This window comes from Zingiber officinale, chromosome 11A (assembly GCF_018446385.1).
Source record: "Zingiber officinale cultivar Zhangliang chromosome 11A, Zo_v1.1, whole genome shotgun sequence".
NCBI classification, from domain to species: Eukaryota; Viridiplantae; Streptophyta; class Magnoliopsida; order Zingiberales; family Zingiberaceae; genus Zingiber; species Zingiber officinale.
In genome coordinates this window covers 92,394,534-92,416,166 of record NC_056006.1, presented here as the reverse complement: position 1 = coordinate 92,416,166, position 21,633 = coordinate 92,394,534, and the positions used below count along the sequence as shown (strand labels likewise).

At 37.7% G+C, this 21,633-nt stretch overlaps 3 protein-coding genes across 6 annotated transcripts; 1 reads left to right on the top strand and 2 right to left on the bottom strand.

Moving 5' to 3' along the window:
• Nucleotides 1-69: 69 nt before the first annotated feature.
• Nucleotides 70-7,747, bottom strand: LOC122031142 (protein STRUBBELIG-RECEPTOR FAMILY 3-like). Of its 4 annotated transcripts, none has more exons than XM_042590235.1 (17): nucleotides 7,465-7,747; nucleotides 6,716-6,847; nucleotides 6,326-6,455; nucleotides 6,181-6,252; nucleotides 5,968-6,033; nucleotides 5,805-5,876; nucleotides 5,649-5,720; nucleotides 5,491-5,562; nucleotides 5,342-5,407; nucleotides 4,066-4,131; nucleotides 3,449-3,858; nucleotides 3,031-3,359; nucleotides 2,292-2,560; nucleotides 2,067-2,205; nucleotides 1,391-1,530; nucleotides 1,152-1,308; nucleotides 70-555 (listed from the first exon to the last, which is right to left on the bottom strand). In XM_042590235.1, the coding sequence occupies exons 2-17, from the start codon at nucleotides 6,825-6,827 to the stop codon at nucleotides 469-471; spliced, it is 2,259 nt and encodes a 752-aa protein (XP_042446169.1). In that variant the 5' UTR covers nucleotides 6,828-6,847; nucleotides 7,465-7,747; the 3' UTR covers nucleotides 70-468. The 4 variants fall into 4 exon arrangements, with proteins under 4 accessions (XP_042446169.1, XP_042446171.1, XP_042446170.1 ...); XM_042590237.1 differs by having other exon boundaries at nucleotides 7,535-7,747; XM_042590236.1 differs by lacking the exon at nucleotides 7,465-7,747 and adding an exon at nucleotides 7,251-7,437.
• A 3,519-nt stretch (nucleotides 7,748-11,266) lies between these two features.
• Nucleotides 11,267-13,817, bottom strand: LOC122032348 (probable protein phosphatase 2C 64). The gene is made up of 5 exons (XM_042591630.1): nucleotides 13,405-13,817; nucleotides 12,935-13,279; nucleotides 12,732-12,852; nucleotides 12,424-12,647; nucleotides 11,267-11,822 (listed from the first exon to the last, which is right to left on the bottom strand). The coding sequence occupies exons 1-5, from the start codon at nucleotides 13,681-13,683 to the stop codon at nucleotides 11,373-11,375; spliced, it is 1,419 nt and encodes a 472-aa protein (XP_042447564.1). The 5' UTR covers nucleotides 13,684-13,817; the 3' UTR covers nucleotides 11,267-11,372.
• A 1,678-nt stretch (nucleotides 13,818-15,495) lies between these two features.
• Nucleotides 15,496-16,176, top strand: LOC122031577 (TIR-only protein-like). Its single transcript, XM_042590673.1, has 2 exons — nucleotides 15,496-16,007; nucleotides 16,080-16,176. The coding sequence occupies exons 1-2, from the start codon at nucleotides 15,496-15,498 to the stop codon at nucleotides 16,174-16,176; spliced, it is 609 nt and encodes a 202-aa protein (XP_042446607.1).
• Nucleotides 16,177-21,633: the final 5,457 nt, after the last annotated feature.

Genomic DNA, 21,633 nt, shown 5'->3' with positions numbered 1-21,633 from the left:
TTAAAAATCAAGCCAGAATTTTATCTGACATTGTTGAAAGAAAAATGGTAACAACATTTTCCAATAGAATTACAGATTCAATTTCTTCCATACATTTTAAATACATAACCACAAGTGATTCCCAGCCCCATAAACCATAGGATACATTGGAATTCCTCATACAGCTTCCATTCCATATCAATGAAAAGAATATGCTCTACATCACACAACTAGGCTTATTCTACTCCAAACAATAATTGAGCAAGTTAATGTCCCATACAATACGAGGGGGTCTACAATCAATGTCCTTCCAGAACCGCCAATTTTTCCAAGGGCGGGCACTAGTCTCACCGCCATGTCGGCAAAGTTGCAATAACATATGTAGAATCAACATAGCAATCAATCAGCCACCTTCTCCTCGTGCTTTTATGATAGATTTTCCTGCCACATTTTATGATAGATTTTCCATTTTTTACAATAGACAGGAATTCAATTTCTTGCAGCCTTCAAATCCTTAACCATGCGAATGAGATCCTGAACAACCTCAGAGATTGCCGGTCGGAATTCTGGGGCTTGCTGAGGAACAGAATATCATGTTATAACAGTATACATATAAATATTATTCCTTTTTTCTCTTAGAAATTCCAAAAACAAGTCAATGACTGCAACAATATTTGGATTCCAAAACTTACATATATGTGGTAAGAGTACTTGCACCATTGCTTGAATTAACATGAACTTAGTCTATCTTGAATCAATTATATGCTCGGGATTCAACATATCTATTTGTATTCTAGATTAATGTATGATATTAGAGGCTTGAATTAACATGAACTTAGTCTATCTTGAATCAATTATATGCTCGGGATTCAACATATCTATTTGTATTCTAGATTAATGTATGATATTAGAGGCTATGTGGTATGTTAAAGTGAGACAAGCCATGGTATGTCCAAGAAGATAAACACTCCAAATTAGTTTGGATGCAAGTATGTTCAGTAATCAATCAAATATCAAGGTTTAAAACGTTGAAACTCCAAGAGTTAAATTCTCATTGCTAGGAGAATGAAAAGCCACTTACAACCAACAACCAGACACCACATTGATTTGTTGAGGCATTTAGGTGAGAACTGAATGAAGTGGGTCAATGGCACAAGAAGTTTGAAAAATACCTGAATGCAGCTGCTTATAATGTCAGCAAAGCAGGACAGCGATTTCTCAGAATACCTTCCTGCTAAAGAAGGATCCACCATCCTTTTTAAATCATTAATATCATATAGCTGAGAACTAGCCCATCTTACAAGATGTTGTTCAGCACGAGGACGTGTACTGTGATAAACAGGAATATTACATGTCTGTCTGAAATGGATTGATCAGAAGTCATCACAGAGCAGACATCTATGCATTTTACCTGTCATATGGCTTGTGACCAGTGAGAAGCTCTAGCATGATAACTCCAAAACTGTACACATCACTCCTGTCAGTATATTCTCCACCGTCATTGACCTCTGGGGCTTCATAACTGTACGATGTACACATTCGACCAGACAACTGGAAGAAGACAACACACCAACACTTATACACTATTTGATGCGTCTAAGTTTTACTTTCATTTCACAGAAAAAATGCCTCTATAACTATAAAAAGGGATTAGGCTTTAGTTGTTAATAATCTGTTAATATTCTCAGTACATGTGAAGCTAATATAATTTCCAAGTTGATTATTCAGGAAAACCTTTCAAAGTTGCTTCCTTATTCAGACAGGATCAAAATTTGCTCTGCAGCACCTACTCTTGTCCAGTCTAGAGTCACCTTAGCTAAATATTGAAACTAAGAGATAAAAGACTGCTCAATTGGCAAATGTGGATTAGTCCTTCATGGCACATATAATGAACCTTATAAATGAGCTATGGGTTGGCATATGCATCCTTCTTCACAAGGCTCACAATCTAAATGCTGCGTTTTTAAGTAGGCAAAAAGTGTTAGTGATGTAGTTTCCTTTTAGCATATATCTAAGCCAAATGCTTGCCATAAAACAATTTTCCTCCATGGCTAATCAGAATATAAACTAGAATTATCTGAAATTACCTGAATCACTGAGTTGGATGACATTAGTGAAGACAAACCACATTCTGTAACACGTACAACAAGCTTATCATTAATGAGAATATTTGCCGGTTCAAAATTTTGATGCACAAGTGGTGGTTGGCAACCACGGTGAAGGTACCTGAAACACAACATGTGCAATTCTCAGTCCGTGAATTTAGGATTCTTGTGTGGCATATTTAAGGATTGATAAAACTTTCCACTTACTCTAATGCCCTTGCAACTCCAAGGGCTACCTCAATTCGAGCCCCCCATGATAGTTTACCATTGAGATCATCTCCAACATGAATTACATAATCTAAGGTCTTCTTGCTGAAGTGCTTGTAGACAAGTAGACGTTGATCAAACTCTGCACAATACCCAACTAGCTCAGCAATGTTAGGATGCCTTAGGTCAGAGATGGACAGAACCAGCTCTAAAAAGTCATCAACTGGGATTCTTGAGTTCCCGTTGTCAAGCTTTAGGACTTCTAATAGCTGTAACCAAGAATAATATATTTAATCAGGATAACAAAAATGTCTCCTAATATAGAACAATCATATGGTGGAGTTTTTAAAAATTGGCAAAGCATGCTAATCAAGGAACAGTCAACAGTGTGCATCCAAAATACTGTAAATCAAAAAGTTCAAAGACACACATATGACACAATATAATCATCTGAAAACTGTGAGCACTCAAAATAAACAATATTTCAGAAATGATTTGTTAAACTAAGAAGCTTTAGTCTCTTCTATATTCTAAGCAATAGACTTGAGAAGATTTAGATATATTGTTTAAAGTTTTTTCATTTATATCAAGAATACATAAGTGTGTAGAACATCATGCCATCATCTGACCAAGTAGTAAATTGCATAGTTATTTTGTGTCAGCTAATTTGTAAATTTGCACCATCTGAAAACCCTTATAGCCAAAAAAAGTCAAGGTTCTGTTTTACAGTCTTTCGTACCTTTCCATCAGAAAGCTCTGCAAGGTATACCTTGCCCAACATACCATCTCTGACCAGATTTTCTTCATTAAAATAATTTGTGTATTGTTGAAGCTCAGCAACAGAAAAAGATGTAGCAGATGTTGCGGGAATGTTTATTTGAGAAGTGCTAACATGTCTACCAGGAGCAATTGGCTTCGCAACAAGTTTTTCAACATGACGCAGTTGTGGTGGTGGTGGTGGTGTCAGCAAGGGTGGAGGTGGGGGCGGGAGAATAATTAGATCGGTCTCTCTCACATCAATTTTGTGCTTATTCTCCTTCTCTTCATCATTGTGATCCCCTTTAGCAACTGAAAAAAGAAAACATTGCAGAGCAAGCATTTCAAAATTTAAATCCATAAAACCAGAATTTCTACAGAAACAGTAGCACAACTCTTACATTGGCCAACTATATTGTTTGTCTTTGCAGAATGCTCTTCATTTATAGGCTCATTGAACCTTCTTCCTGTGATTCCTGCTTGGCTCTTCACCAATTTATCATGGTTTGACTTCCGCACTTGATGTTTTGATATACAAAATATGATGAGCAGGATAATGACAACAGTTATGATGACAGATACAACAACATATGCAACGACTTTCAAAGTTGACATTTTTCCATTGTTCCCACCGCCAGAATTTTCTTGACTGGATGCTTCATTTGAAGAGTTTGTATGCTTGGTATCAGGAATTCGGGATCCTGAATGATGAGGTGGTGATGCGGACTGAGGTGGAGCAGACTGAGGCGAAGCAGACTGAGGCGGAGCCACTGATGGTGCAATAGAGGTGTTGAAGGGGTTCCCGTCTTTTCTGGAATAGCCATACAACTTATAGATGATTCATTGTAAAAAATACATGTGCATGGCTGCAAAAATATCTAGTGTTCAACTCCTTAGGCAATTCAAAAACTAAAAACAAAATTTACTTGTAATCTGGTACATTAGAATTTTAATTGCTTAATGCTCTAAACCAATACTGCATTTACCGTATGATATCAAATAATGTAATGATCCTTACTTGAAATTTGGAATATCTAATAGCTTCTCAGGGATTGGTCCTGAAAATAGATTGTTTTCTATGTTCCTGTCATGCCAAATTGAGAAACACAATCAGTAATAAAGCAGAACAAGAGAGGATACTGCATCATAAATAGAAAGCTTTAGGAGTAACTGTTATCCTCTTTTTGTTTTTTCAACTAAAACGACCTTTATTAGTTATGTATTTTTTTTCATATCCAACTCTCACTTGTATTGGACCTTTCTTTCTTTCTTTTTTTTAAAAATTTTCATAAAAATTCATCTTCTTCTAAATTATAAAACTAGTTTTTTGATTCACAAAATCATCATTTCTGCTTATTTAAAATAATTCCTCTCTTTTTCTATTTGAAAATTGCCAACCCTGACTTAGTAGAGTTAAAATCTACCGATATTGCCAAGAATCTTGTTGGTCATGTTTTGATGTCTACAATCAAGTGGCTGCTTTTCTTGGTTGAAAACAATGAGTGTTGTCTCACAAGATTGATTTCCTAGTCATAGCCAATGAAAATGCCAATCTCTTCATGGTAGATGTAGATGTTCTTTTTCAATCTCACATAAAGGAATGAGAGAATGATTGACATTGAAAAGGCAGAGAGTTGCATGAAAGGCAAAGGCCAAGGCAAGAATTTGAAGTTGGAACTAATATTGGAGACATTGGAGATCATCATAAGACTTTCTCCATCAGCTTGAAATGAGGAGGGATGATTCTAGGGGCTGTAGTATGAGGTGTGTATGGAGGCCACAGAGAAGGTAGCATCAATTGGAGAGGTGAGCTTATAAGGAGAAATACATAACCAAGAAATTAATAAAAAGAAAAGGATAAGGTGTAGAGGAGGAAGGTGGTACAAGCAGAAAGAGAGCAGGAGGTCAAGGAAGAAAGTATTGTCGAGAAGGGGGCCTGTGCCATCACATGAAATTTGCCCACCTCCTATGGAAAATAAAATAAGAAGGAACTAATCCTAGGAGAGGACAGCATCTAGCATGAAGTTGAGAGGCAAAATATTGTAAATTCATTAAAGGAGAAGTATTAGAAGATATGTAGAATACTCAGACATAACACCCAATAACTAATAGTTGGAACAGCCACAGCAAGAAGATGACCATGATGATGACACTAACTAAATATTTCATATGATTAAACTTAGACTCATCTAACTAATTTTTAGCATAACCCTAGGAGTAGAAATTGAAAAACTAGAAGAAAGAAAATACTTTTTTTAAAAAAATATATATATCAGAGATTCAAGTGGAATTACAAATCCTTGAGAGGAAGATCTTCCAACACATTTAGTAAGCCGGAGAGCTGATTACTCTGCATGTGACTACAAAAAAGTAATCATCAAATTTTGTATTCACTCTCAAAAGGGTTAAGAGAAATAATCTTATGCATTCAAATGAGACTCACAATGTAGTCAAAGATGATAAGTTTCCCATTGAGGCCGGTAATGGACCACTGAAATTATTGAAAGAAAGATCCCTGCTTGAAAATTTACATGTTACTCATTAATAGCAAAGGATAAACAGAAAACATAAATATCTAGTGAACTACAAAACCCAACCCACAAGTTTATTAGACCAGTGAGAGAGCTAAAGGCATCTGGCAGATCACCACTCAATTTATTGTTATTAATCGACCTGAACAGCACAAAGGCCACCAGTGACATTGAGACTAACAAACCAAACACATGATCAATTGTGTAAAACGAAACAACACATTACATGTCTGTCAGAAGGGTTAACTTTGATAAGGAATCTGGAATGCTGCCTGTGAATTGATTAGCTGAAAGAAAACTGTCCCAGGGCAAATCATGCAGATCATCACAGACTAAGAGCAATCTATGGAAACAAGAAAGTTAGATGCATATTATCAGTTAAAACATACAATGCGCGCAGGGTGAGAGGAAGATTTCCTGGTATGCCTCCACCAATGTTGTTGTTACTCAGATCTCTACAACCAAAAGTAGCAAGCAAACAAAAGTCAATATACAGATTCTAGATGATGGCTTGAGCTTTGAGAAAAACTGAATGAATTGGAGAATGAGACTGCAGTTTCTCATGCTAACAGAAAAATGAAATTCAACCAACTACGACTGACATTGTAATTATTGAAGAAAAATTGCCTAGAGCATCCCCCAGTTGTCCTCCAAGATTTGCAGCATTTATAACTCTATCAAAATAAGGCCATTAACATAAGAACGTAAGATTCTTCAATTGGATAAATTAGGAGACAATTACCGTACATTGCAGTTATGTTTGAGATAACACACTGAACACCTTGCCAATTCTCTGTGCAGGGGTCTCCTCCATTCGGAACCCATCCAGGAAGAGGTGGTGAACCCAGTGCAACATAGAAGCCATTTATAGCAGCAACTAAGAAAAAAATTGTAGCAATAGTAACTGTAGATCAAGAAATTCGACATACATGGAGCATTGCATTTGCAAAGTACGTGCATAAAATTTAGGTGCTCTACCTACCACAAGTATAAACAAACGTTCTAATACATATAATTTAACTATGTACGTGATGCATCAAGCACAATTGCACACAACAAAGAACAGGGACAAATAGAGCCTATAGTCATTTTAAAAAACAAAGACAATTTTGAGAAGGAAAACAAAACATAGCATACCATCCCGTTCATCAGTGAATGAGTAGCAATGTGACAAAACAAAAATCACCACCAGACAAACCCACAAGATGACCTTTGAATTCATGTCATTCACTTGGGTAAATATCACCATGAAACATCAAGCTTCCAATTCTGATGAGATAAACAAAGCAACAAGCACTAGAATTAGAACAGGTTGATAGGGGTAACAAAAAAAGGTTGAAGCTTTGTTACTGCATTCAAGACGCTTAACTTTCTGTTTCAAACTTAAATAGAGCAACTGAAGAGGAAAAACTTTAAAACAACAAAGCTACACCATTCGTCACCAGAGGAATGTTATTTGCATTGTTAACAACTCGCATATACAATACTTTTTTTCCACTTGTAGTAACTTAAAAAATAAAATAAAAGGAACCTAACTCTTCCTCTCCTAATCGATCTCCACGCTACTCGTTACTAAAAGAGGAAGAGTATTATAAAAAAAAATCCAGAATATATTAAAACTGCAAAAGAGAAAAGAAAAACTTTGACTAACAAATGGAAACCGAAACCTTACTTGCAAAGCGAAAGAAACAATGCAAAGAAAAACAATCATCAACTCTTTCTGCTGCCCTAACAAGCCGCCAGACCTAAAATCCACAGCAAGAACCACAACACCGCCGCAAATCAAACAAAAACCCCAGCTTTCTCTCATAAAATCACCATATTGGAAACCAAAACAAAATGGTCGATTCGAAAAGCCTAGCAAAAAGATCCAACTCGACCATCACCTCCATAATGCAGCTCCACGATAACCAACAAAAGCAAGACATAAAAGCAAGCAGATCGGGCGGCTCCAACCTCAGCGCGAGGACCTGGCCGAGGGCTGCCGTCTCCAACAAGCCTTAGCTGCTAAGTCTCCACTAAGTCTTCAGATTTCGACGATAAACATTAAAAAGCCAAAAGGAAGAGAGAGAGAAAGCAAGGAGGCAGTAGAATGGGAAGGCGAACACAGGACGGCACAGGGTGCTGCTTTTCCTTGCGATCCCACCCCACTCCCACGCCACTACGCTCTCATTTTAAAATCGACATAGAAGTAATTAATTCATGTAAATTGCTTTTCCCCCCTCCCCTGACACGCGCACCTCCCCTCCCCCCTCTCTCTCTCCCCTTTAAATGTCTGTTCTGCCCCTCTATCTTTTTTGATTTTTTTTTGATTTTTTTAGTTTTATTTTTAAATTTAATTTAATTTATTAATTTTTTCATTCATAGTTATATATTTTTAAATTTCTATTTAATTTTAATTTTTTAATCAATTTTATTTATTATTTTTCATTAATACTTATATATATTTATTAATTTATTTAGTTTTATTTTTTAATTAATTTTGTTTATTATTTTTCATTAATACTTATATTTTTAAAATTTTATTTAAGTTTTATTTATTATTTTTTAATATTTATTTAGTTTTATTTCTTTAATTAATTTTGTTTATTATTATTATTATCAAATTTTTAAAATTTTTTATTTTATATAATTTTTAAATTACTCTTTTCCTGTAAATTATCTTTCTAATTTGATACTTAAATTATCCCTCATCCAACTATTGACACATGTCATAATCTTCTCTTCCTTTAAATTATCCCTCCCTCCAACCATTGACACATAACACATGTCAGAATCTCTCACCCTCTTTAAATTACCCATCCTCTAACCATGTCAATGATTCGAGGGAGGGATGATTTAAAGGGAGAGAAGATTATGACATGTATCAATAGTTGGATGAGGATAATTTAAGTGTCAAATTAGGAAGGTAATTTACAGGAAAGGAGTAATTTAAAAATTATATAAAATTAAAAAAATTTGATAACAATAATAATAAATAAAATTGATTAAAGAAATAAATATTAAAAAAATAATAAATAAAATTAATTAAAAATAAAACTTAAATAAAATTTTAAAAATATAAGTATTAATGAAAAATAATTAACAAAATTAATTAAAAAATAAAACTAAATAAATTAATAAATTAAATTAATTAAAAAATAAAAACTAAATAAAATTTATATAAAACTGAAAAAATAAGTATTGATAAAAAATAATAAATTAAATTAATTAAAAAAGAAAATTTAAAATATACTGAGAGTTATTTTTAAACAAAATTAATTAAAAAATTAAAACTAAATAAAAATTAAGTGAAATTAAAAAAAAAAGGAAAAAAAAGAGGAGGGGGCTACATGCGTCATTTGGCAGGGAGAGAGGGAGAAGAAGAGGGGGTGTGTGTCAGATTGGGAGGGGGGGGGAAAAGCAGCTCTCCTTAATTCATCGAATCTAATTCCACTTCATTTATCCACCACTATATAAATCAAATCAATTCTCTCCCTCTCTCAGACACACGTTTCGATGGAATGTCGAATTGCGAATCGTTGTTGAGATGATTTCTTTTCTATTCCATCTGAGATATTCGTGGACTCCAAACCGGCCAGCTCATAAAATCGCGTTGCTTTCATGGAATATCAATCGAAATAAACACTAAAAAAATTTTTTTAAAAAAAATAACTGAATTAATATTTTATCGACCAAGCGGACAATTGTGCAAACCAATCGAGTAAATTTAAAATAAAATTCAAGTTTAAGTTTAATTCAAATTGTTTGGATTTTAATTGGAGCATATTTGAATTATAAATTAAAATAACTTAAATTTAAATTCGTTGAAATTATTTGAGTTTTAATTTAGATATATATAATTAAAATTATATAAAAATAATTAAAATTCGATTTGATATTAGAATATAATATCAAATCTGAATCATTTTAGTCTTTCTCGAAAAGTTTGGCATAGTCTGGACATTTCTGATATAACTTATTGGCTTATGGAAAATTTTATAGAATCAAATCGATTATAAAATTTGAATTATTGAGATTTTTTCGGTGTAATCTACTTCACCCAATTTGATTTCTTGTTATGAAGTTCATGTAAATTAGGACTCTAAATGAATCAAGTGTTCATGAATAAATTTAGTATTCGATTTGTTAAAATTTATTTATGTTCTTTCAATATATATATAAGATTAATTAAACAAATAAGTTTGAACAACTCGTTAAACTAAACAAACAATGTTGAACATATATATGTTCAACTCGTTAACATTTATGAACAATGCTCATGAATAATATTCACGAACCATATTTATGAATAAAATTCTTTTTAATATGTTAATTAAATAATAAAATAAATAAATAGATTTAAATTATCAAACTCAATAATTAATTAAACAACTAAAAATTTTAAACAATTAAGTCATCTTGAATTGAGAATTTAATAACACTAAATGAACTAATCTTGAACAAAGCTCAAGCCAAGATTAAATCAAATCAAGTCAAATTTGCTGCACTCGGTCTCCCTGCCGCCGGCTGCCACGAGCTGGTGAATAGTTTGATGTCGTGGCCGTAGCCGTGGATGCCGCCGGCAGTTTAGTAGTCAGCCTCGTCGGCTGGAACGTCGCCCCAAAAATGGCAGTTGATTGCGTTGACCGCGTGCAGCGGCAGGGGCGTGTAATTAAAAGTGAAGAAAATTGAGTCAATTAAACTAAACAGAATGCAATTCTCTATCTGGTGAACTATTCCACCGATGAATAACATTTTTCACAATTGCTATCGACAGATTTGAGTTGCTGCTCAGCAAAATGGGAATCAGATTGGGATTAACTCCGCTCCAAATTCTCAGAGAGACCGGAGAAGGTTTAATTAATCAAAGAATGATTGTAAGCGGTAAATCGAAAGGAGGCTGCGATCGATCTGACGAAACGAACATGGCTACTCCGACGACATCTTCGAGAGCGGGCTTGGCGTGGGACGGAAGAACCACGTCCTCAGCCCCGGCAAAGGAGTTGGCGGGCGAGTCGGAGGAGGATGGAGTGCCCGCAGGATTAGCTCCCGGTTGGCCGACTGGTTTCCGTCTGATGCAGGAGAATAGGCGGCCCGCCTCCGCCTGCCGGGAGTTGTTTGCGGCCGTCGAGGAGACCTGGACGACGGACGACCCCCTCTGCCTCTTACCCTCGGCGACTGCTCCACCAGCGCGCCGCCCGCGCTGGGCGGTGTGCGGCTTTCCTCGCCGGAGTGAATGAGCTCCATGTTTGCTGCTGTAGTTGCCGTTGCTGCTTGTTTTTCTTCACTATTGATGAAGGAAATGGCGGTTAATCCTTTATATGTACATGGAGCTGCGCGTCCATTGTTCATAAACGAAGGTGAAAAAGTCGTCCTTCAACGCCGTCCCCGCACGTTTTGACCTTTGAAGAGTCCTCGTTTGAAAAGTTGACCAATGGATAGACAGGAGGTGATGCCACGTAAGTTGACATGGTCGGCAATTTGCATTATAAATGGTCAAAAGATCTTTGGCCTAAAAAAGTCAAATCAAACACTTCGTGACGTAGCAAACTTTCTTTTAGGTAACACCAAACGTAACAGAAGGAAACATCGTTTTTCTAATTTAGAAAAATCCATCGGCCAATCTCTTGCTATCGCGAATAAAAACAGCAAATGTGTTGTGATGACACACGCATTCGGATATCATTACCAAAGGTAGGCGAAGGATTCACGCAAAGCCCCTGAAAAGTTGATTAGTTGAAGCATTTACAAGTCGCCTTAATGAATGAAGAAAGAAAGGACTATACTTCCTAAATGCTTCATCAATCAAGCCTCACTGTTCATTTTCATCATTTGTAAATCTTGGAAGTTGAACAATGGAGTTAACTCGGGTCACCCCTTCCAGGCCTGACCAGTTCCCATCCTCTTTAAAACATTCTGAACCTTGTTCGTCCAGAGCAGCTGCTATCCTGGTGTTTCTGACTGTGAAATTCCGGTCTAATGTGGGTTCAGAATCTTGTGCTTCATCGGTTTCAACTTTGGAATCTTCATTGCCAGGATAAATGAACGATGTAGAGCTGTTATCCAAAGATTCAGACACAGAGACATCCTTCTTGTCGTCCAAGTAGAGGCAAACCACTGCACAGTCATCCATTTTTGAAGTTGGATACTTGAGCTTCCATTCTCGAGCAGCAGCTTCAACAAGGACCTTTGCAGCCAATGATCGAGAAGGAGAAGATGAGACAATTTCAATGACATCTTCATTGCCGAGTACATCCCAGACCTGCAGCAACAATTATATAACTCTATTGATTAAGATGCATGCACACTGACTCAACTCAACGTGTGAAAGTTTAGCCATAACGTGACTGATGCATGTGCTGAGCTATAAAGTCCAGTTGAGCAAAGAGGTTATACCATGCACACAGTTCTTTATCTTCAACAATAAAGAGTAGGTCAGCTAAAAGTTAAGCAAACAGGCAAAAGATACACTGCAACATGTTGTAGGTGTCATGGCTTTAGCTGTCATAGCTGACAGCTGAACTCACGAATGGGATGTACAACCTTGTGACCACCATTCTCTTTTTCAATTGGGATAATCATTGGTAGAGACTCTCATTATCACAGCAACGTGTATAAGATCAATAACTTTTGCAAAAGCCTTAATCACCCAAACTATGAGCCTTCTCCATTAGTATGATGAAACAAACTTAAGCAGGAATGTAAACCTTGAAGGTCTAATTATTGATAGCTGGAATATAAATGCTTGAAGCCCCTTAGAAAACAACAGGTGAATGAAGTGTATATCGAGTGTCTGCACTACAATGTTATTTCAGTTTCAATAAAAATGCAACAATTTGTGAATTCTAAATTAGATCACTTACGCCATCAGAAGCAAGAACAACAAAGTGATCCTTCTCGGTGAGTGACCAGTGGAATAACTCTGGAACTGAGATCACTCCGTAATCCTTCAAACAGAAGTCTCCGAAAGCCCTAGCCATTGCTAGACCAGGAGCGTTATCGAAAGGCAGCCATACCCTCGGCACTTCCGGTTCATCCTGCAGTGCAAAAACTCTTCCTTGACATTTCTTGATTCGCTCAGCTTCTCCTGCAGGAAACGCAGTTGCTTTATACAGTCGGCATTAATTCATCAAAAAACGAAGGGCATGTTAAAGATCAATCTAACACATACTTGGAAGGTCGGGTTTGAGATCAACCGTCAGCTGCACGGCACGCAACGAGCCAGAGATGTCATCTCTGCAACCCAGGACAGCTCGGGAATCCCCAATATTTGCGATGAAAAGGTTCGAATGCTGTACTTGTGCGAAGACACAATTCCCAGTGAGGTGCCATGAGACAATGGTAAAAAATCTACAAGCATAGGAAGAGGCAAACCAGCTTGAGCAAGATTACGGCAGTGCTGCCGCTGCAAAAACAATCGAGGGAGGAGTGAGAATGGAGCTCCTTGTCCATGGCCTTGTACGACCGCACGAAGGCTTCCTTCCAGGCCGAGAACAACGGCTCCTCCACGCAGAAGGAAGGATCTTGCACCGGCAGGTCGCTTCTCCTCCCTATGCCGCAACACGGCAGGCTCACACCTTTGCGGCGGTTGCCACCGCCAGGGAGAAAGGAGAGGAGCTTGAGGGGGAGAGCATCCCTCACCTTTCGAGCAACGAGGTGGCCGTAAGGGCCGTGGCCGTCGAACACACCGCATAGCACGCCCCCGTTGCCGCCGAAGTCCTGCGTCGAAAACGCATACAAACAAGGAACCCGAACCATCAAACGACCATCTAAGAGATCGATTAGCGACGGACATAAAATTAACTAAAAAAAAAAAAATCAAAAATCAAACTTTTGCGTCTTACTTCCCACAGAATCATGGCGTCCTGGTTTATCCCCTTGCGGCCCTGCTGCGTGTAGATGGAAGCGGTGCAGCTTCTGCCCTCGTTCGAGAAGATCCGTCCCGGAAGGGCATGCAGCCGATCCTCCCGAATCGACGCGCCTCTCTGATTAGCTTCTCTTCGCTCTTCGTCATTCCTCCTCGCCTGACGCCTCCCGATCCTGCCAGTGCTACCGGAACGAGTGAGAGCTCCGGGAGGGGTGGCCGCGGCAGCGGCAGCGGCAGCGGTGGGGATGTTTCCCATCCGGATCGCAATGCCGCATCCACCGCGCGAAGCCCGGAACGAGGAAGAGAGATCGGATTGGAGGCAGGAAGGTGAGCGGATAGCCGAATCCTCTCCCTCTCCCAGATGTCAATGAATACAGGGCAAACGAAAGGAGTGGGAAAGGGAAGACCACGGGAAAGTGGGGCCCACTGGGTATCTTTTCTTTTCGGAGATCGAGACTATTTACTTTTTTTTTAAATAATAATAATAATAATAATTAATTAATTAATCGGGTGACGTTGAGGTGATAAGTTCGGACTATAGAAATTTTTATTGACTATTAAAATAAATTAAAAAATAATAAACGGTTAAAAATCTAGTATCCTTTAATTATAAATTAAAAAAAAAATCTTTACAAATACTACTTACTTATTTGACTATTGATTAGATACGTATTCAATTTACTTAATGGATGAGAAAGATTACGCCAGCGACTTATACATAGCTGCGATCCGATAATTTATACTTAAAATATCATCAACTTTCTATAAACTAATCAAACGCTCATAAATTTGCTCCTTTTTTTGATTTTTTTTATTTGTAAAAAGTAGAGTGTAAAATAAGTAATCCAATTGCAAGCTCGCACATGCACCTCAACTTTAAATAACTTAATAACCTCTCTTGCCGTTGCATGTCTTTTTTTTCTTTTTTTTTTTAATCATATTGCATTAAGAAATCATTTATTGAAATTTATGGGGAATTTAAATTCCTAAAAGTATTTTCCATTGTTATTAAAATAATATATCAAACATCAGTCGTTCAATCTCGCTTTAGTCTGAAAAATTAATACAGTCTGATATCATTTTGCATGTTGAGAAATCATTTATTTTACTTTTCTAATTATTCATCAGTAAATTAAGAATCTATGAGTTAAAATTAATATTGAAATCAAGATATGTTCTTTAAAAAAAAATAGATTATTTTAACCCATACAAATTATAAATATTAGAAACAAATAGAACTTTTCCATGCACGTATCTCAACTTTTCTCCTTGACTATTCAAACTGTCTCGAACCATTATATGTACGTACGTAGATCTCTTGCCCGATCTCTGGGCTTAGATTAATGTTTGCTAAGTCTACACTCCAAATATAGTATAACTGACTGAGTCATAACATGTAAATGTCAAAAAGATTTCCTTGAAAAGTAAATTTTGAGGGTTCGTGGAGGTTAAGTTGGTTATTTTTCAGTTTTTCCGTGCATCAAATTAATAATGCACGAAGACCTGTAGGTCATATTCCAAGCCTATATGTCGACATGCATGGAGAAAATATAATTGTAATAAGCAATAACTAGAACGCACCTTTCATATATATTTAAATAATTGGGTTCTAGAATCTAATATTCTCAGTTTATTTGATTCAACATGATCTTCTCTCTGTCGCCAAAGACATAAATAGGTTTTCATTAATAAATAAGCATTCTTTTTCATATTTTATTTATTATTATTTTATTGGGCCGAATGGGCTGGATGTCGGGCTTCCAGTTTGTACTTGGAATGAACGTGGATGAGACTGGGCCAGTGCGCATCGCGATTGACACGTAGATCACTGTTTGACTAACGTAGAGTCAAAGTCTTTTGGTCAACGATGTTTCTGAGATTGAATATTAATAAATTCTGATGAGTTGAATTAGTCATTTTCAAACTACCAGATCTCTCACGGGCACTCGTGTCGTCGAATGCTTTCCATATCCATCAATACATCTATTTATATATTGCGCAGCTAACATTCTATTCAGTCCCAAGCCTATCAATTAATCCATTAATTAATTCCTCTGTTTTGATTTCAATGGCCGCCTCTTCTATGCACCGCGTCGTCGTCCCCTACCGTGCCGGCGCCTCTAGGATCCTCGCCAGGAAAACAGCTCCGGAATTCTCCAAGCAATGCGCCGCCGGCGTCGACGTGTTCCTGAGCCACCGGGGCGCGGACACTAAGAGCTCCGTGGCGGGGCTGCTCTACGACCGACTGGTGCAGATGAACGTCCGGCCGTTCCTCGACAACCGCTCGATGGCGCCCGGAGAAAAGCTGTACGAGTCCATCGACGCCGGGATCCGGCAGTGCAGAGTCGGGGTGGCCATCTTCTCCCAGCGCTATTGCGACTCCGTCTTCTGCCTCCACGAGCTGGCGATGATGGTGGAGTCCAACAAGAAGCTCATCCCCGTCTTCTGCGACGTCAAGCCGTCGGAGCTGGTGGTGCGCGGCGACGCCACTGTGCATTCGCCGGAGGATCTCCGGAGGTACAACCGGGCGATCCAGGAAGCTAAGCACATCGTCGGCTTGAACTTCGACACAAAGAACGGGTGAGTACTTTTAATTGACTTAATTACTCGAACTTAATTTTTAGTTTTGTGTTGATTTAATTAATTGAACAGGAATTGGTCGGAGTTGTTGTCGAGGACGGCCAACATCGTGCTCAAGTGCCTGGAGAAGGAGACCCGATCGATAAGTGAAGTTTGCATGCACAAATAAACACTGGTTCGAGTTCGAGCTAATTGGGAAAGGGAAAATCAACAAATAAAGATTTTTTTATATAAAATTTAACAATTTTTTTGGGTAAATAATTAATTAAAGGAGGGCAAGCATGCCATGATCGACACATCTAATTAGACTTAATATATATATGTAATAAAATTATTCAATGTTATTCTGTTTTTTATCTAAACAGCCCGACTAATTAAAGTGAAGATATTAGCATTCATCGTGTTACGCTCTCACATAAAACTAGTGTTTTGCATGACATTGACATGATGATCAAACACCGAAAGCACAAAGTTTAATTTTGTGTTTAATTATATTAACTTGTTTCATGAACGAGTTAGATTGTTAATTACCGATCCCAAGGCGACCAAGTAAATTCTATTCGAGAGTTAAAAAACTGTGCCAGACCGAGCTGGCAACCAGGCCCCAAGTTATAACAGTAAGAACGGTACCAGCTAAGGGAGTCGAGCAGGATCAAGTTGGACAATCTAAAATCTAATTTAACTACCATGGCATAACAATTAAAAAGAACTACACTGCTACGGTGCAAACGATGAATGAAGTCAGCTCATGTGCTTTTCTAACCGGCTCAAATAATATTTGATTCGTATTTAAAATTATTGAATTCGAGTTGACTACTCCACTACGAGGAGAATACAAATTAGCGATCAAAATATTTAGTCGCTAATCAATCGCTAAGAGTGACTGTTCTGTTGCTAAAATTCCCGATGGCATTAAAATTTGGTTGCTATGTCATAACGGAAGTTTCTCAGTTGTTAACATTAGCCACGAATATAATTTTTTTCCACCCTTAATTTTTTGAAAATGTTTATCAGCACCTCCCTTTTTTGAAAGATTTCACCCTATTTACATGATACACATTCGCATCCATAACATTCAAATTCAAATTCAAATTGAACCACATTTACATTCACGATGCATTCAAATGTATCGTGTAAACACACTCAAATCCAAATACATTCACACTCAAAAATCAATACACGATATATTCATATTCATGATACACGATACATCAATTCACATTCACAATACATGATACATCAATTCACCAACCATACATTCAATTCCAATCATGCACAAACCACACTATCAAATTCATGATATATTCACATTCATGATATATAAAATCTAAAGTGATATATGATTAAAAAGTAATATAATTCAAATTCATTATTACATCCCAACTCAAATCTAAAAAGCTAATACATCATCACACCTTATCATCAAAACCTGCAGTAACTATAATACGATAAGTTATTTAAAAAAGAAAAGACATGATTAAAACTACACTACATTTGGTTTTTTGAAGCAATCTTTCTTATATGTGAATCTAAAATTACACTATTTATCAGAAAATATAGAATTTGATCAATACAAGTTTAACATGCTTTAAAAGAATACATACCTTATACTTTAATGATAGAATACAAACTCAAATCCAGTTCTTTAAGTGTTGATATTTTATTTACATTGTTCCTAAAACGATGTAATACAATTAACATTAGAGCTGCAAAAATCTAATAAAATTAGAGTTGCATATATATAATATTAAAATTAACAAAATTATTTTTCATGTTTTATTAAGGATAAATAAAAAAATTAAGTTCAAGGTCAACACACCTTAGAAGAACTACTTCTCAGGAGTGTTCAGGTCTTGAGTCTCCTATGAGTTAAAATATACAACGTGAGTCCATCGATTTATGAATTTTGACATTTACCATTCTACTAATGTCTTGACCTAATCTACCATCGATTGCTCACTATTGACCCGAGATTGCTTTAATGGCATAACTTGATTTCGCAAATCTTGATTTTCTTGTCTTAGTTATTGCACTCTAGTATATGAAAAACTCAAGCGACCCTGAGCTTAGGAGCCATCACATGATAATTTAAGACTTTTGCTTAGGAGCCAATGTAAAATACGGTACCCAAATAGTATTTAAATAATAAGGTTATTGGACAAATAATCTTATTTGATTTTTCAGAAATTTTCAGAAATTTTCTGGGATTTAATCGGAGCTCGTATAACGTATTTAAGGGGATCAATTATTGGACAGCGAGAAAGCCTCTTTGGAATGCCTAAATATGGGAGTTGATTGAGGAATAGACTTATGTTTTGATTAATTAAACCTAAGTTATATATGTTTATATAAAAACATAATTTTCTTCCCCTCCCTCTCACGCTGACGCCCCATTCCCAATGCCCTCTTCTCCCTTGCCCGATCGGGAGCTCTTCATCGCCGCCTACTGACCGGTGTCGCCGGTCGAGCCTCCTTCCTCTCCTCTCCCGACCTCTAATGCCCTCTCTCGGTCCCCATCAAGCCAGGTTCGCCGAACCTTCTTTCCTCATCTCCTCCGTAATTTCTCTCGATCCCTCTCTTCTTCATGATTTATCACCGCCATCTCCTCAGATTCCGATCGTCGCCTCCCTGATGTCATTGCCGTTTGATCGCCATCGGCTGAGCCTCCGCAGCTACCAACCTTAACGAGCACCGAGCACCCGAGCCCTTATTTGGTCATGCCCTAGCTCAAATTAGTTGCCGGCGGCTACTCTTTTCCCCACCTGATTTGTTTTCTTTCGCTGTCTTGTTTGATCGTTGGTCGCACCACCATGACTTCACTGCTTCGTCGCGGGCTGGGGTCTCGATCGGGTGCCACCACCAGGCGTGATCAGTCTAGGTAAGTTTCGTTTGGAATCATGTAGATTCATAGATGATGATTTGATTGGTTTCCGTTGGTGACGATCTTCTTGTTTGGATTAGAGGAGGCATCGGATCAGTATTTTGTGGACCTTCCCTGTTGTCGGTCACTGCCAATTCCACTTCTTGAAGCTGTGGAGGTCTCGGTTGAAGAATTAGGGATCTGTTGAGGTGAGTTTTGGAAGATGAATTACATTAACTCCTATGTAGGCTCTATATGGTGTATTTCCTTTGCAGACATGGTTGGTGAGAGCACTAACCACGGTGATCTTCCTTTAGTGAGATTCTGAGGTAAGGCTTAATGAATAGAATCAAATATGTATTGATTGATTTGGGGTTTATAATAGAATCAAAGTGTTGTTCTGTTTAGGTTGCTGGAGATGTTTCTGTGTGTAATATGATCAGGGATTGTATTAGTGGAGATTGATCTTGGGTCAGATCTGAAATTGTTGGAGGAAGCTAAGGTATGTTATCTTTAGGTAATGAAATGGGTTGATCTTGTGTTAGAAATTGGAATTTAGGAATTTATTCATGAGTTATATTAGTTGTCAGATTTCTAGTTAGCAATTGATCTCGTGGATAAACTATGTATGTTGGATTCATAATGGATATTTGGTGAATGATTCATATAGGTGGATGCATGATTATTATTAGCATATTGTAGAATTGGCTGTGTATTGATGATTGATGCCAGGATTGGATTGTAAATGAATTAATGGATGCATGTTAAGTTGAGAAACTCAAGGATTAAATGATTAGGTTAATTGGTGATTTATGTGTGAACCAACTTAATTAGGTTGTTGTATAATTAAGGTTGATTGGGGGATTACTCAAGGATCATGTTTGATTAGCGTTACCCTAATTAGAATGGGGATTCTGTTTGGTTATTTACTTCCTATGTAATTAGCTAAATAGACTATGTGATCGCAGGACTTTGTTTCGGGAGCATCTCGATGTCGGATTTCGAGACACGATCGACAGATAAAGGCGGGTATTTCTTGCTCTATCTCTTTAGTATTTTGACCCTAGTGCATGAGCTTTATATTCAGATAGATACTCTATTTATCTTGACTCCACTCGTATTTTTCCCGCGCTTGATACTTCCACTCAATCTTTGAGCTACTCGTTTCTGTATCTATACAGTCTCTCGTTGCTATTCATGATATTTAGCAGATACTATAGTGTAGGTATTGGATACCAGATACCAGACATTAGATAGTAGGTATTGGATACCAGATACCAGACATTAGATAGTAGGTATTGGATATATGGACACCTGATACCATGTTTACCTGCTTTGATTTCCTGTTTATTTACACACCTTGCTGAGCATGCTGGCTTCATGTAGCATACCTGTTTCTGTTTATATATATATGATGACTGTTGCATTATTCGCATCATGTCATTGCATGCATGCCGTCGACCATGTCTCCCTTGTGGTTGAGAGGGTCGTTGGCCAGGGCCGCACGCTCGGTCACTTATGGGTAGTGGTAGCTGGAGCGTGCCGCTTGTCCTGTCATGCCACACTCGGCCACTCATGGGTAGTGGCGGCTGGAGTTGCGGCAGCAGGGACCCCCATCGCAGACGTAGCTATTCAGCTACTATGCACCTGTCCATCCGGTCACTCGAGAGTAGTGGCGGCCTTTGGGTGGTACAGTTTGTCATCGATCCGGCCTCTCGACCATACAGGGGTCGTGGTGCAGAGAGGTGGGCGGGGTGACCATCCGTACATACGCTGTTGTTATTATATCTGCTGGTTGTTTACTTATGCTGTTGTTGCTTATCTATGCTGCTGTTGCTAGATTATACTGCTGTTGTTTATTTATGCTGTTATGTTTACATAGGTTGAGATTTATACCTGTGATATGTGTTTAGACACTGGCCTACTTACTATTGACATGTATATACCTCACATGATACCATGTAGTTATGAGCAGTACTGTAGCAGGACTTTGCTACACTTTACCTTCTACCACTAGCCTAGGATATGGTTTCAGGTATGGACACTTATTATGATATCACTGTAGTATCTGCTGTTTCTATACGAGACTGTATACCTTTGCATCTCTAGTTCTTTACTTTACTCATGCACTATCATTCTATTACCCGCTGAGTCTTTATACAAACCACCCCGTATATTGGTAATTTCACCAGGTAGCAGGTAAAGGATTTATGAAGTCGCTTGGAGATCCTGTCCGCCAGTTCCACGTCACATTCGAGGTCGACTTTACGATTTCGGTATTTCTTACGTTATTTGTATTTTGGGTTTTGTACTTGTTTATGTATTTGTATTCTCTTGTATTTGGTTTGATATTATTGTGTCAAGCCGAGCCGGCTCGCAGTCAGTTGATTTGTGTTTTGTGATCGTTGTTAGTGATTTCCGCTGTGTTGATTTTAGTACAGCCGTGTGGGCTAATTAATATATTTATATAACTGCGTGGTTGTGTTTATTTCTGTTCCAGCCGAGTGGGCTGATTATATAACTGCGTGGTTGTGTATATATATTCCAGCCGTATGTGGCTGATGTATTTTTGTATGTATGTATGCCTCAGATTATCACCCGTACAGGGGAGATGCTGCCGAAATTTTTCGGTAAGGACTCCTCTGGGGGCGTGACAGCCAAGGCTGTAGAGGGATTTTTTTTTTCCTTCCACTTATAACGTTATAATATATTTCATCTAATACATTGTATGATAGAGTCTGTAAATCCCCTCCCTCTATAGCAGGT

Excerpts from the sequence above, each read along its gene's own strand:
- LOC122031142 (XM_042590235.1), bottom strand. The coding sequence starts at position 6,827 with ATGGTGATATTTACCCAAGTGAATGACATGAATTCAAAGGTCATCTTG. Across the intron at positions 6,034-6,180 it reads TTTTCTTCAATAATTACAAT|AGATCTGAGTAACAACAACA; the intron begins GTCAGTCGTAGT and ends TTTTGGTTGTAG. Across the intron at positions 1,309-1,390 it reads GGTCACAAGCCATATGACAG|TACACGTCCTCGTGCTGAAC; the intron begins GTAAAATGCATA and ends TGTTTATCACAG.
- LOC122032348 (XM_042591630.1), bottom strand. The coding sequence starts at position 13,683 with ATGGGAAACATCCCCACCGCTGCCGCTGCCGCTGCCGCGGCCACCCCT. Across the intron at positions 13,280-13,404 it reads ACGCCATGATTCTGTGGGAA|GACTTCGGCGGCAACGGGGG; the intron begins GTAAGACGCAAA and ends TTTTCGACGCAG. Across the intron at positions 12,853-12,934 it reads CCGTAATCTTGCTCAAGCTG|CATTCGAACCTTTTCATCGC; the intron begins GTTTGCCTCTTC and ends GCACAAGTACAG.
- LOC122031577 (XM_042590673.1), top strand. The coding sequence starts at position 15,496 with ATGGCCGCCTCTTCTATGCACCGCGTCGTCGTCCCCTACCGTGCCGGC. Across the intron at positions 16,008-16,079 it reads AACTTCGACACAAAGAACGG|GAATTGGTCGGAGTTGTTGT; the intron begins GTGAGTACTTTT and ends TTAATTGAACAG.